General features: G+C 36.6%; 1 protein-coding gene across 5 annotated transcripts in view; it reads right to left on the bottom strand.

Moving 5' to 3' along the window:
• The window catches only part of CPNE8 (copine 8), a 107,014-nt gene that overhangs the window by 68,429 nt on the left and 24,587 nt on the right, over window positions 1-13,998 (bottom strand). For all 5 annotated transcript variants that reach the window (XR_012623650.1, XM_074827740.1, XM_074827741.1 and 2 more), the window contains exons 4-5: window positions 5,121-5,224; window positions 1,279-1,318 (exon numbers count right to left, since the gene is read on the bottom strand). Coding sequence is in view for 4 of the 5 variants with exons in the window: in XM_074827740.1 (XP_074683841.1) it covers window positions 1,279-1,318; window positions 5,121-5,224 (144 nt within the window). In the remaining variant the exon portion in view is untranslated. The remainder of the gene's footprint in view (window positions 1-1,278; window positions 1,319-5,120; window positions 5,225-13,998) is intronic.

Below are 13,998 nucleotides of genomic sequence, written 5' to 3' on the forward strand. Positions count from 1 at the left end.
CAGAGCCATCAACTTCTTCGTGTGCATAATATTATATGGAATAGTTTGGATGTCTTCAGCACAGACACCAAGTCTACACAAACTTCTACAGATTTCCTCTTAAAAGACAATGGAGGGAAATGTATTTCTGATATTGATGTTAATGTCTAAAGAATAAAGTTTCCCTCCACAATTGAAGATTCCAGGAAATTGGCACTGTTTAAAAAACCAGGACCTAATGTGTCTGAGTATGCTTAGCCTGTACTAATTAGAATGTAACAGGCACATATGTAATTTAAGATCTACTTGAATAGTCTTCAGAAGAACATTGGTTTGTTATTGTTTTGTCCTTTTTTTCTATGGGCTCAGCAAGACACTCAAACCTCCAATTCCTGTTGCAGTAATCAAATAATGAAATCTAGGCTATATATTTGCATGTATCTTTGTTTGCACTTCCATAGTGATTGATTTATCTTGTATCTTATCTTTTTTCTTAAAACTTAATTACGAAGTTTTTGTACAAAAAAAAATATGGTTTTGGGAAAAAAGAAAAGAATTCAGATAAACTAGTTACTACAGAAGTGCAAATGATCTTGGGCAGAAACCCAGGATGAAGCTTTAAACTTTCTGAAGACAGTATAGGGAAGACTTCTATTTTCTGCATCCTCCTAGCTAGCATTGCAGTTATTCAGACCACCTCTGCACCTCTCCATGATGACAGAGATGGAAAACAGTTTGCCTGGGGCTTTAGATCTTTACAGGGAGGATCTAACTGGAGATCAATGGTTAAAAGTCTTATCTTTTCACTGTGAAGCACACACACACACACAACATTCTTTTCATTATTCTCTTTTCCTTTGCTCCAGGTTCTTAAAGGTTCTCTTACCAAAGCCTTCCTGTATTTATTTAAAAAAATTCACTCAGAGGCCTCTGAATTCTACTCTCGCATCTCTAAATCCCTTCCACTTCAAGATGACATGAGCATAAAAGGTTTCTACTAATATTAATTGGGACACAATCAAAACACGATTATAACTTTTAGGACTCAGAGAAGTATCAACAAAATGCAGCATATCTCGTATCTGAAGACGTATACATGTGTGCTTAAATATGCCCTTTACAGGAGGAATGTCCCATTAAAATTATACTCATAAGCATTATATATGTTATTAACCACAGCACAATCACTGTATTTGTCTCTATGCATCTGGTATTACTTAGAGTCAAATGAAAACAAGCATATGTAGGAAAGCATAAGCATTTTAGCATAAGAAAGCAAAATAGCAAGGAAAAACTTACATGTTTTGATAAGTTAGGACTCTTTGAGTCAACATCGTAGCTTTAAAAAAAAAAGAAAGTTATATCAGAGTTGCCAGATGACAGATCTGAGAATAATGTAAAGAAACAAAAATCAAACAATACTTTCACCTATTTCAATGTATGAAATTTACACAAACAGATACGTGAATAAAAGTCTCACCAGTAAAGAAGGCAAATTGAATCATCACAGATTACAAGATTATGGTTCACTAGCTATTTGAAATGAAATAGTTTTCAACAAAGTGCAGGCTACTAAGAGAAATTATTCTGGTATTCTTGTTTGAACAATTAAAGCTACCAAAAACAGAAAAAAAAATAAAAATTAATCTTAGAAAATAAACTAACTTGTGAATTATTTTCCTAGGTAATTTTTCAGTCCTTTCACTAATTAAATAGAAATAACTGACAATAAACTAAACTGCTTTTAGCAAGATTTTTACTTGTTCTTTTCCATTCATCATAATCTTGTTGTTCCTCCAGCTAGAAAATGCCACTGTTTCCCTTTTACTATCAAGTCAGATTTCAAAATAATTACTCTGTGAATTCAAGATAGATTTTAAAAAAAATTAATATAAGAAATTCTTGGGGGATTACTAATCTCTATACTTTCATAGTCTTCCATTTTTATCAGATAATCCACAGTAACATTTTTATAAAATCCTATATTCAGATTCAATACCAGTAACTACATTGAAAAAGTATCCTCTCTGCCCATCTCAGTCTCCCCTGCATGTTTCCATTGCCACTGCGTGGTATGCTAGCCCTTCGGTTGTGCTGCTGCAACTGGTTGCTGGGATGCATTATGGACCAGATCACAAGTCAGGAGTACAGGAATACCATAATGTAGCTGGATGTGGTGCAGAACAGTCAAAATTTTAGAAACATATTTGTAAACAAAGGAATGACTATAGAAATCACTAACATGAGGTTATTTTTAAATAACAAAAAGTAATTGCATACTGTTGGGTGAAATTGAACAGAAAAACAGAACTCTCAATTTGACCTGAAGGCTAGCTACACAACTAAAACAGAACTGCTTCACTGGCAAAATCAGTAACAAATCATCAAATATAAACAGAAGGGGGTCTGAGACATTGGTGGCTGTACAGTTTAGGAAGGGGCTCATGCTCATTTATCAGAACACCAGAAATCAGAGATATATTCACTGCTTTCTTTTTGTTGCAAAAAATATGAATCATATGAGGAGTTTCTGTCTTTGAAAAATAACACTGTGTCCAACAGTAGTACACAATTTTGCTGAGGAATTTAAAAAAGGAAGCTTTCTTTCCTGATCTAAATTGGAGTTTTAATCCATGAGTAGATATATAACATTCTCATTTTTAACTGAGTTCTACAATATTTCATTTCTCATCTACCATTGTTATAGGGCTCTAAAGTAAATTCACAGACTATGGCTATATGGTCACTTGCAGACAAACATTAAAAAGAGTTATTCAGCTTTGAGTTCAAAATAGATTTATGTCCAGGTAATCCAGAAGAGCAGCAGAAAGCAGTCAGACCTTTCTGATAAGTACAGAGTATGTTTGATATTTACAGTTTTTTGTAAATAAACAATCAGGAGTCCATTTCTCCAAGTACATGAAGAATCAAACAGGAGACTGCATTTTCCCTTCCAGGTCCAAGTCCTTTTCACATAGCACTTATCCAGAAGTTCTTCACAGACTTTCCTTTCTTTGCCTAGACTGAGCCTAGTTTTCTCTTTCTTGGTTCATTTCTTTTGCTTTTCTCTTCTATTATACTGCCTCCTCCCCGTAACATACATGCATCCTATATGGAGCAAGAGGCAACCAAATCAAGATTCCTACACAGCCCCAACTGTGTCTTTATTTCAGTAATTCTTTACCTACACTTGGAGAAGAATCCTTTATTTCGAAGTTATTAGCTCTTACTTATTATTTTAAATAGCAGACAACAGTTATACTCAGCAGATTTAATGACATTAAACCCAATTTCTAAAATAAAAAATGAAGTCTGCACTAGGCTTCCATGGTAAAGATGAAAGAATTTGTACCTAGCCATCTAGAAGCATTGACTATTTCCTTTCACTCCATGAAATGGTTGAAGTCCAGATGGAACCAGCTAGCTGCTATCTGTGTATTGAAAAGAATGGAACTTTTTTCCTCACCCATCCCTCCAGCACTTCTTGTTAACTTCAGAAGCATTCTGACATGCTATAAAAAGACATTCAGCTAAAGAAAAGTTAGACATGGGGTGTTTTTTTGTTTTCATGATACAGGAAATACTGCCATTCAAAAGCATTTCAGTACACCCTGCTGGCAGTTTAAAACAGAATGAGCAAAACTACATGTAACTAACTTTGCTAACATACACCTACCAGGCATCATACTTTTTCTTCCACTGCTATAGGAAAAATCATCACTAATGTGATCACAGCCCTATTTATTTCATGCCCTGCTTAATGTACAGATTGATTTGCATTCCAGAAACTCAGAGGGGGAAAAATTTTTTTTTTAAATGAAGAGACTGTCAGAGTCACTTCGAAGCAACTACTCGGAAAAGTAAATGGCACATTAAGACCAAAGCCTTGAAGATTTAAAAAATGGCTTTACCATGAACTTGCTAGGAGATTTTAGGCAAATTATGAAGTTTTTCTTCATCTGTTTTGCTGTCTACAAGACAGAAATGTAATAAATGCCGTTTCTATATCAAGGCAAACTTGCAACATAACTTTAAATTCAGAAGTAATAATACTACAACTTACCCCTACTATACTCAACACCTGAGTAGGATTTGTCACAATTCCATAAAGCATGTCAGGAGACCTCAATCTTTACGATTAGAAAGTAGAGGAAGGCAGACTACACTGTCCTGATATATTTATTCAGTAAGTAACTTAACAGATAATTCTCCTAAATCTTTTTCAACAACAAATAAACTAAAAGAAATACACATGAAGGCAGAAATCTGAGGAACACAAAATAAGAATTGACAAAACTCGAGCTAAAGTACATCTTGTAAAGGAAGCAGAAAGAAATAAGGAAAGGGTTCTTCAACTAAAAAGGACACGTAAAGAAAAATTGTGGCCACTACGCATACTATATTGCAAAACTGAGTGAATGGCTTTCCCTTAAATATCTATGAGGGTTATTCAAGTGCTCTCTCATAGAGCAAGGTTAGGAAGAATTGCTAATAAAAAAGAGGATGAGAATTAAAAAAAACTAGACAAGCTTGATTATCACAAAGACTGAAATAGTAAGAATGGGATAAAATATAACAGATGACATGCAAGCTGATCTGGTAACTAGACTCTCAATTCTATTTTCCAAAGAATAGAGTGAAAATCAAATCAATTTCAAAAGTGGAGTGAAATGAGTACATCTGGAATATTAAAAGCCATCTACTTCTAGAACAACTGCTTTCATTTTAAAATCTTAAATTTAGTATCCTTAGGTGCATACTGGCATTTATTTTAGTAAAAATTTTGGCTCTGTACTACTTGTACAAAATTTTATTTCTGGACAGTATGTCCCTACATGTTTTACTGGCTATGCTGCAAGAATATTTTAATATTTTGACATCCTTAGCTTTCTAACTGTTTGCTAAAAGTAATGATTGTGAGCATGATTGTATTTTGACTAGTTAACACCTGTTAAGTTCTTAAAACTTGGTCATTATTATGTTACACATTTATTTCTGAGGAAGCAATGCTAAATCAATCACGTTTATTAATGTATTCTACATCAATAGATATTAATCTCTTTTCAAGTTAATTTTATGCTGGACAAAACTTAGTATGTTTACAGAGGCTACAATATTAGAGTCAAAGATGGTTAACTTACAAATCAAATCGCAGATTCTCTCTTTCTTCAAAGAAGTAGTCCATTATAAATTTTCTTACAAAATCTGGATTTAAAGTATTATCAATTACTTCTGTTCTTCCAAACTGTAAAAGAAAAGTGTAAGTTTAAGCCACATGCTATAATGAAATATAATTAAGTAGACTGCCAATACCAGCAATATTTGAGATATGAGACCCTGTGAAAATTTCTCTTAAACAGATGCCATGAAAGAAAATGACTGTGTTCACATGACTAGATCAGTTACCAGTGGATGAAGGTAGACTGGCAGAACACCTCATATTTCAATACAGAGAACGGTGCACACCCTGTATTGTATGACCTAAACTTTATAAACATCAGCTTTCACAGCCAATCAGAATCCACAAAAATTTGTAGAAGAAATTCAGTAACATAAAAATCCACTGTTTCCTCAAAAAAACACCAAGCAAAAGCTTGCATATATTGCTTATTTCAGATAGCTTTAAATGTTAGGGAATGTAGCCAATTCATTAGAATCGTATAATTTTTGCATTATCCAGCACCTATTTCACCTCAGTTCAGCTCCCTCTTCATCTCTGCTCTCTCTGAGCTTTCTGCAAAACGCGTTTTCTTTCTTGGGGTTTACAGGAAGAGCCTCAGTTCTCATCAAGCTGAAAATATTTTCATTTAGAAAAAAAAAAAACCAACAACTTTGGATTGACTTCGGTTTGTATACATCACAGATATAAATGACTGATCATACCAGTGTGATAATTTTGTTCTTGATTTAGCTGTTCAAGATACTGAGAAAACAAACCAAAAAAGAATGAGTTATTATTGAAATGAGCATTTCATTTTGTCCTACACATTGAACGTATCAAGACACATTTGAATATAGCCTACTGAAAAGCTTTTTGACAGACAGATCATTAAGGAGTCCTCAAAACTGCAATTTGGGACTAGAGACTTTAGAATGACTCAAAGACTGCCAACCTCTTCATTGACAAGACTTAACTAAATCAATAAACATGGATAAAGAAAGAATAAACCTTCTTGTAACTGAAGGTTTTTGAGATGTATTTCTTAAAAATGTTTTCACATCATGGATGTGAATCTAACCACTGTAACCTGCACAGAGCCCTCAGCCTCCAACAGGAGCCTCCCTATCCCAGCCCCTGCATACTTAACATATATGTGGTATAAAAGGACAGAGCATACTTCACTGTCTCTTCCTCTCAAAACTAGGCAATTTCCTTTCATTGCTTGATTCTTACTAAAATAAAATGGTAAAGAACTCCAGCCACATTATTTGTGTGCTTTAAAGAAACTCCATTACTGTCAGCAACTCTTTTTTCTCCTTTGAATGACTGTGCATGTGTGCATTTAAACTGCAGGGGACAGACTCCGAACACCATTCACTCACACAGGTCATATGGAGAAGTGGGCCTGTATCTAAGAGGATGACTACTTTGCAAAAAGCAACTACACATCCAAAGGTCTCAGGTACAATAAAGTTTTCAACAAAAGTTAACACATTTTCAAGACACAGTTCTATAAAGTCTCAGGAAAAGGAAAAATCCTCAGAAATAACACGGTGGTGATTTGTGTCTTTACAGAGTGTGCTAGAATCCTTTTAGGTACCTTCACTTTCGCTATGCTGTGAGATGTTCAATTCGGACAGTCTTATTCAGAGATCTCCATATTCTAGCACTTCCTATAAAACAGAGACGCAAAACTATCTTCCCAATGAATGACACCATCTCCAAATAAAAAGGCAAAGAATTTTTAAAATTTAGTGTCAATTAGCATACTCCTTTGCCAAGACCTTACATCATTTCTTAAAACCTAGGTGGAATGATTCCCTGGTCTCATTGGAACCTTGATATCCCTTGCAAGAAGGCTTCTGAACATGTCCTAAGGCAAATTGTTCAGAAAGAAAGTTTACTCATTAGCAAATACTGTATTTCTTCAGCTCTCCTAAGCCAAAGCAATAACTATAAGGGGGTAAGCATTACACAGACGTGGGCAGGAGAAATCTCCATAAGCTCTCCAGAATGATGAAGATACTGGATATTCAAAATCCCTGAGCCTCTTGAGAGGACTAGCACAGGATGCATATGATCCTGGAAACAGATAAGAACATGAACAAATAGTTCGATCCTTACTGTTTGTTTTGGAGGAAAAAAGTCAGTCTCTTCAGAAATGATTCAAGGTATTCTCTGAAACACTGGGATGAAGTTGATAGAGTGCTGTAAAAAACACTCTCTTGAACCAACACTGGTGACTACTATGGCCAAGGATTAATCAATGAGAAACAAGAGCAGCGGTAGAAAGTTGGCATTTCTATGGGAATAAGTACGGCTGGAATACTTGCCTGGGCTAACAGGCCTTTCTTTCCCCTCTGAAGAGTAGTGTTCAAATTTTACCTACATTCAAAGTCTCCAATCAGTTTCCAGGTCAAATAAATCTCAATGTTTAGAAATGAAATCTTCCCCTGTCAGCTGCATGCTTTGTAACATTCAACAATATGGGAGCCAGGAAAAACTGAAAGCTGGAATGGCTGATAAAATGAAATATGTAGCAATATCTAAGCATTTAGTACTGTTTGAAGGTATGCACTGAAAATGAGAAGCCACACTCTGACACAAGGCAGTAAACAGCAGGTTCATCAGACCAGGGTTGAGAAATGAAAACAATGGGGTCATAAGGACCATCCATTTTGCAGTTCTCCACAGGAATATCTCTCATCCGCATATTTTTTTTCCTCTCAAGTGTCCTATTTCCTCCATTTTCACTCTTACAGCAAACTGTCCAAATTCTCTCAAAAACTAGAATCAGCTGCATAAAGAGGAGATTTACCCTTAGTACTGAAATGTGATAAACACTGACCTATTTCAGAAGCAAAGGACTCTGGGCCTTCAAAAAGAAGATCCAAGGGTTACTGCATTGTAACTGACAAAGCTACCAGAGGCACAACAAGTAAGTAAAGAACACATATTAAGTTCTGGTAGTCCCTCATGCTATGTCCAGCAGAATCGGACACACATACACAAAGATATCCATGAAAATATCTCCCAGCCTGTGCAGATTCTAGTAGTGAATTGTCCTAGGAGACTCCTTAATCATCAGGCAGGAAAAGAAAGGTTACTGAAGTTCTTTAAATCCTCAGATTAGGACAAGCTTGAAGGAGAGTAGGAGGATCTTCAATCATGTGGGACCTACACTTCCATATACATGGAAGACACAGAACAAAGAACACAGGGACACGTAGCCTGACAAAGTTTACTTTCTGCTGCCAAAGTCATTATCTAAATGGAAAGGCACAAACTCAAAATAACTAAGTGAGCTCAGAGGATAACTTGTCAAAAGAGTTCATTTAGAGGCACTAATACCTATCCTGACAAACCTCTGGCTTGACACCTTCATAAACAGATTATTTTCTGATCCTTTTTGAAACAGTAAAGGCAGTCAGCACAACAGGAAGATATACTTGACTTTGGAAAGCCATTCAGAGGAAAATAAAATTAATGGCTAAGGAGAACAGGCAAGAATCATAGAATACTTGAGGTTGGAAGCAACCTCAGGGGATGGTCCAGTTCCACCTTCCTGCTCAAAGCAGGATCAGTTACAGTAGATTGTCCAGTCAGGTTCTGACTATGTCCAAGCATAGAGACTCCGCAACCTCTCTGGGCAACCTATTCCAGTATAAGATCACCTTCACAGTAAAAAGGTTTTTTTCTTATGTTTAAATAGAATTTTCTGTATTTCAATTTGTACCCATTGACTCTTGTCCTTCCACTGGATACAGCTGAGAATAGTCCATCTCTGCCTTCTTTACTGCCTCATATCAGGTATTTATAAACATGGATAAAATGTAAGTCTTCTCTTCTCCAGGCTGAACAATCCCAGCTCTCTCAGCCTCTCCTCATATGAGAGATAGTCCGATACCTTTAAAATCTTAGTGGCCCTTTGCCAAACCCACTCTAGAAGATCCATATCTTTCTCATACAGGGGAGCTCAGCACTGGACACAGCACTCCAGCTATGGTCTCACTGGTGCTGAAGGCAAGGATTCCCCCCCTTGACCTGTTGGCAATGCTGTCCCTAATGCAGCACAGGACGTTGGGCTTGCACACTCAAAAAATCTCTCCATTTCACTCAGATGGAAGGTACTAAGGGACTGGGGATGTGACGTCTACAAATGCATGAAAAAGCAAGATACAGGCACATGGCTAGGTAAAGGAAAGCACTGTTTCCCTTTGTTCCTACATACCTTAAAATGATTGTGACTGGAGGGGGACACAGACACTCACCTCAGACAAAAAAAATGAGCTTATATTTACAGTCTTGTGGACTCTCTTACAAAGTTCAACAAAGACAAATCTGAAGTCCTGTACCGGTACTGGGGATTGAGCGGTGGGGTATGAGCTGTGCAGAAAAGGTCCTGGTGCAGCCAAGACGGTTTAACAACACATAGGGTAGTATTAGGGTCAGCACAAGCTGCAGATCAAAGGCAACAATTATCCCCCTCTGTTCAACACATGTGGGGTTCCACCTGGAAAACTGGGTACAGTTTGGGGCTCTAAATACAACTGAATCAACAGACTGGAGGCAATTCAGTTAAATGAACCCTAAAAAACTCAATCAATCAGCAGGCTGGAGCACTCAACTTGAGGAAAAGCCGATGGAGCTCAATTTGTTCAGCTTGAAGAAAAGTTTAGGGAAGATCTATTTCCACTACCATCCTCCACTACCTAAACAGCATTATAGAAGACAGGGCCAGACAGTTCACAGAAAGCACAACAAAAGGTCAAGATGCAATAGTCAAAAGTTGCAACGAGAGAAATTATGAAGGGATATAGGAAAACACTCTTCCAGAATGAGTGAATAAGCACTGGATTGGGTTGCCCATAGAGTTGTCCAGTCTCTGCCATTAGAGAATTTCAAACCTTAGCTGGGAAAGGCCCTGAGCAACCTTGCCTAACTTTGAAGATGGCTTTGCATGGATCTGGAGGATGAACCAGACACAGCAAATGAATAGGATGCTGGATAACACAAAGGTTCCTTTCACCTAGATTATTCCATGACTACGTTGCATCTCATATCTCAGGTTTTTAAGTTTTATAGTTCCATTAGAAATAGAACTATGTATGAATTTGAAGGAAAAGTTACTTCAAAAGGAAAAAAAAAATAGTTATAAAATGGCAGCTAAATGTCAGATTTAATTTTTTAAAACAGTAAAATATCATAAATTTATAAGTACTTTTCGTCCCTTCAAATCTGCATTTTCTTCAGTAAACAATATTTCACTTTACACTATAACCATGTTACACTTGGGAAATCTTTCAGACTTGTTTAAAATGCATGACAGAAGTGTATCAGTAAAAGAGGAGAAATATGCAATATGCTGATGATTAACTCCCACTGAGACCAGAAAAGGCCTAACAGAATTCCCGCTACAATGCTACCTTTATCTCTCACCAGTTATACTGAAATTATTACAAAACTCAAGAAACTGAATTCAGTGGCACTGCTAAATTTTCTTTAAATTTAAAGTCTTTTTTTTAATTGAGGCTTCAGTGTTCTGGTCTTTTACTTTTTTCCAAGGGCTACACAAATGATTCCTTCACATTAAACTAATATAACTAAGTATTTAACTGACAAATTACAATTAAAATTTATCTTATAGATGACATTAAAATGCTGGCCTCTAAAAATCACCAGTCCACACTGTTCAGCTAAACAGAGCATTACCTTTTTAAATCTGTTTTCCCATTTACCTATAGCCTTTTTTAAGCAGAACAGGTTATTTCTATAATCCAGTCACTTATGACTAATAACATAGTTGCTAATTAATTAGTTCTCCACATGGCCTAGTTTCCCCACTGACAGCTGTGTAAAGCTAAAATATTAACATGGCCAACAAGCAAATACCTTTAGAAATGTCATTCAGGAGAGTAACAGAATCAATTTAACTATTTAAAGTAAAATAAATGTTCAACAAAGGAAATCAAGAACAGAGTCCCTTTTCTGGATTTCCTGAGATGGACAGTCTGTGTCACCTGATAATGCAAGGTCTCCTGGTAGAAGGGGATTTTTTAAATTTATTTAGTCATTTGAATTTTTATAACATCTCAATCTAGTGATCCAGTCTAAGGTGCTATGAGGTTAATGAAAAATCATAACCTTCATTTTAACATCAGAGTTATAAAAGCCTAGCAAGTTGGGTAAATCCAAAATTAAAGATACAAAGCAACTATTGTAACTATGAGGGTCTAACCCAACCCTCTGCTAATCACCACCTATATGAATTAGTTCTTGCTCCAACTTTATGGTCATGACTGAACTTGAGAATAATATCTAGTAAGCCCTCTTTTCTTGTTTTTTAAAACTTGCAGTATTTTAACACAATTGCAAAGAAGTTGTTCCAATAATTAATCAGCTCCATTCGGAAAAATAATCTCTTGTTTCTTGCCTGACTTTTATTTCACCTCCTTTTCCATCTTTTGGATCTTTCTATACCTTTGTTAGACAGAAATGTTTTCCATTATGAAATTTATGTTCTTAGCATTGATATTTATAGCTGATTACAATTATCCTTAATTCACTCTTTCATTAGGAATACAATTTGAGCTTGAGTTTTTCAGTGTAGCTTATGTTATTTAATCTTTTAATAATTCATTACTTTAATCTCTAGTCTGTCATCTTTTAAACATCTTTCTTGAAATGTGAACAGTCAGAACCTAGTCTTCTCTTACAATTCTAGGAAACTAAAGAACTAAAAAATGGTTTAAACTATCACTAGGTTCTTGGCTTTGATCTAAATGGCTTTTAAAAATTCTTTAGGAAGCTCCAGGTACACTCTCCATTGGAAGCTCACTGCACAAAATGGTATATGAACACACAACAAAAGATATTCCTCTCCTCAGAGTTTGTAATCTAGCTTCACTACATGTGAACAAAAAAATAAGAAACTTGAATTGTGGAAAAAGAAATCCAGTGCCAATAAAATGAGTCTGTTATAATAATGATTGTCTCAAATAATCAGAATTACAGAGACTACAAGGAAACAAACAAAAAATTCACAACTGCCAACTCCAGAAAAAGCATCGTCATAAAATGTTCTGCAGGGTGTTTGTCCCAAAGGAACATACTAATTATCAGAAAACTCACAACATTCCTCTAACATGCATGCAGGTACTCATATGAAATCTGTATACTGCATGTACACAATGGTGATTTCTACGTAACCGTTTTTAACTGATGGTCATACAATCATAAGTATATAAAAGCCAGAAAGGATTCCTCATTTTTCTGTGCTTTGGAGTTTTTCCATTAACTGTTTCCTTTGAAAGGAAACATGACTTCCTTGAAAAGATGATATTCTTTTACTCCAACTGTCTTAATTCCTTCAAAACAGTTGATTCTTTCAAAAAATCTGCCAGAGAAAGCTTTCCAGTGAACTGAGTATCATGCAACAGAAAAATTTCTTCTTTCTTCACAGATGGGACCATATAAGCTTCTTCCATACTCTCCATCCTTTGCTTGCTTGTACTGAAACTTTCTCTACTAATCTGCTATAAACTACATTCCTATTTCTATCATGTCTCTCTGCTAAAGAATATATAAATTACTGTTGCAAAGAAACTTTACCGGTACTCTAAAAAATCCTAAATCTAAATCCCAATAAATGTCGATTATAAAACCTCTAGCCTTTGCCATTGTCATTAAGACAGCCTTCAAAAATCTAAAAATGGGACTCAAAAGCAAGTTTTATTATGGTTCAAATAGTAACCAAATTGGTAGATACTGCAGTGAAATGCTTAACTACTAGACACATTGTCCACTTTGAACAAAATCAGTCAGATTATCATCGAATCATTTATACTGGAAAACACATTTAAGATCAAGTCCAACTGTAAACCTAACATGGCCAAGTCCACCACTAAACCATGTCCCTAAGCACCACATCTACATGTCTTTTAAATACCTCCAGGGATGGTGACTCAACCACTTCCCTGGGCAGCCTGTTCCAATGCTTGATAACCCTTTCGGTGAAGAAATTTTTCCCAATATCCAATCTAAACCTACCCTGGCACAACTTGAGGCCATTTCCTTTCATCCTATCACTTGTTACTTGGGAGAAGAGACCAAGACCCAGCTCTCTGCAACCTCCTTTCAGGTAGCTGTAGAGGGCGATACGGTCTCCCCTCGGCCTCCTTTTCTCCAGGCTAAACAACCCCAGTTCCCTCAGCCACTCCTCATAAAACTTGTGCTCCAGACCCTTCCCCACATTGCCCTTCTTTGGACATGGTCCGGCACCTCAATGTCTTTCTTGTAGTGAGAGGTCCAAAACTGAACACAGTATTCGAGGTGTGACCTCACCAGTGCTGAGTACAGGGGGACAATCACTTCTGTAGTCCTGCTGGCCACACTATTTCTGATACAAGCCAGGATGCCATTGGTCTTCTTGGCCACCTGGGCACACTGCAGGCTCATGTTCAGCTGTCTGTCAACCAACACCCCCAGGTCCTTTTCCACCAGGCAGCTTTCCAGCCACTCTTACCCAAGTCTGTAGTGTTGCATGGGGTTGTTGTGAACCAAGTGCAGGACCCGGCACTTGGCTTTGTTGAACCTCATACAACTGGCCTCAGCCCATTGATCCAGCCCAACCAGATCACTCTGTAGAGCCTTTCTACCCTCGAGCAGATCAACACTCCCGCTCAACTTGGTGTCATCTGCAAACTTATTGAGGGTGCACTCAATCCCCTCCTCCAGATCGTTGATAAAGATATTAAACAGAACTGGACTTGATACTGAGTCCTGCGGAACACCATTATCTAGTATCTTATGATAGAAGGGGAGGATATTTGCCTCTTGGAGATCAATTAATGTCATAA

This window comes from Strix aluco, chromosome 5 (assembly GCF_031877795.1).
Source record: "Strix aluco isolate bStrAlu1 chromosome 5, bStrAlu1.hap1, whole genome shotgun sequence".
Lineage (NCBI taxonomy): Eukaryota > Metazoa > Chordata > Aves > Strigiformes > Strigidae > Strix > Strix aluco.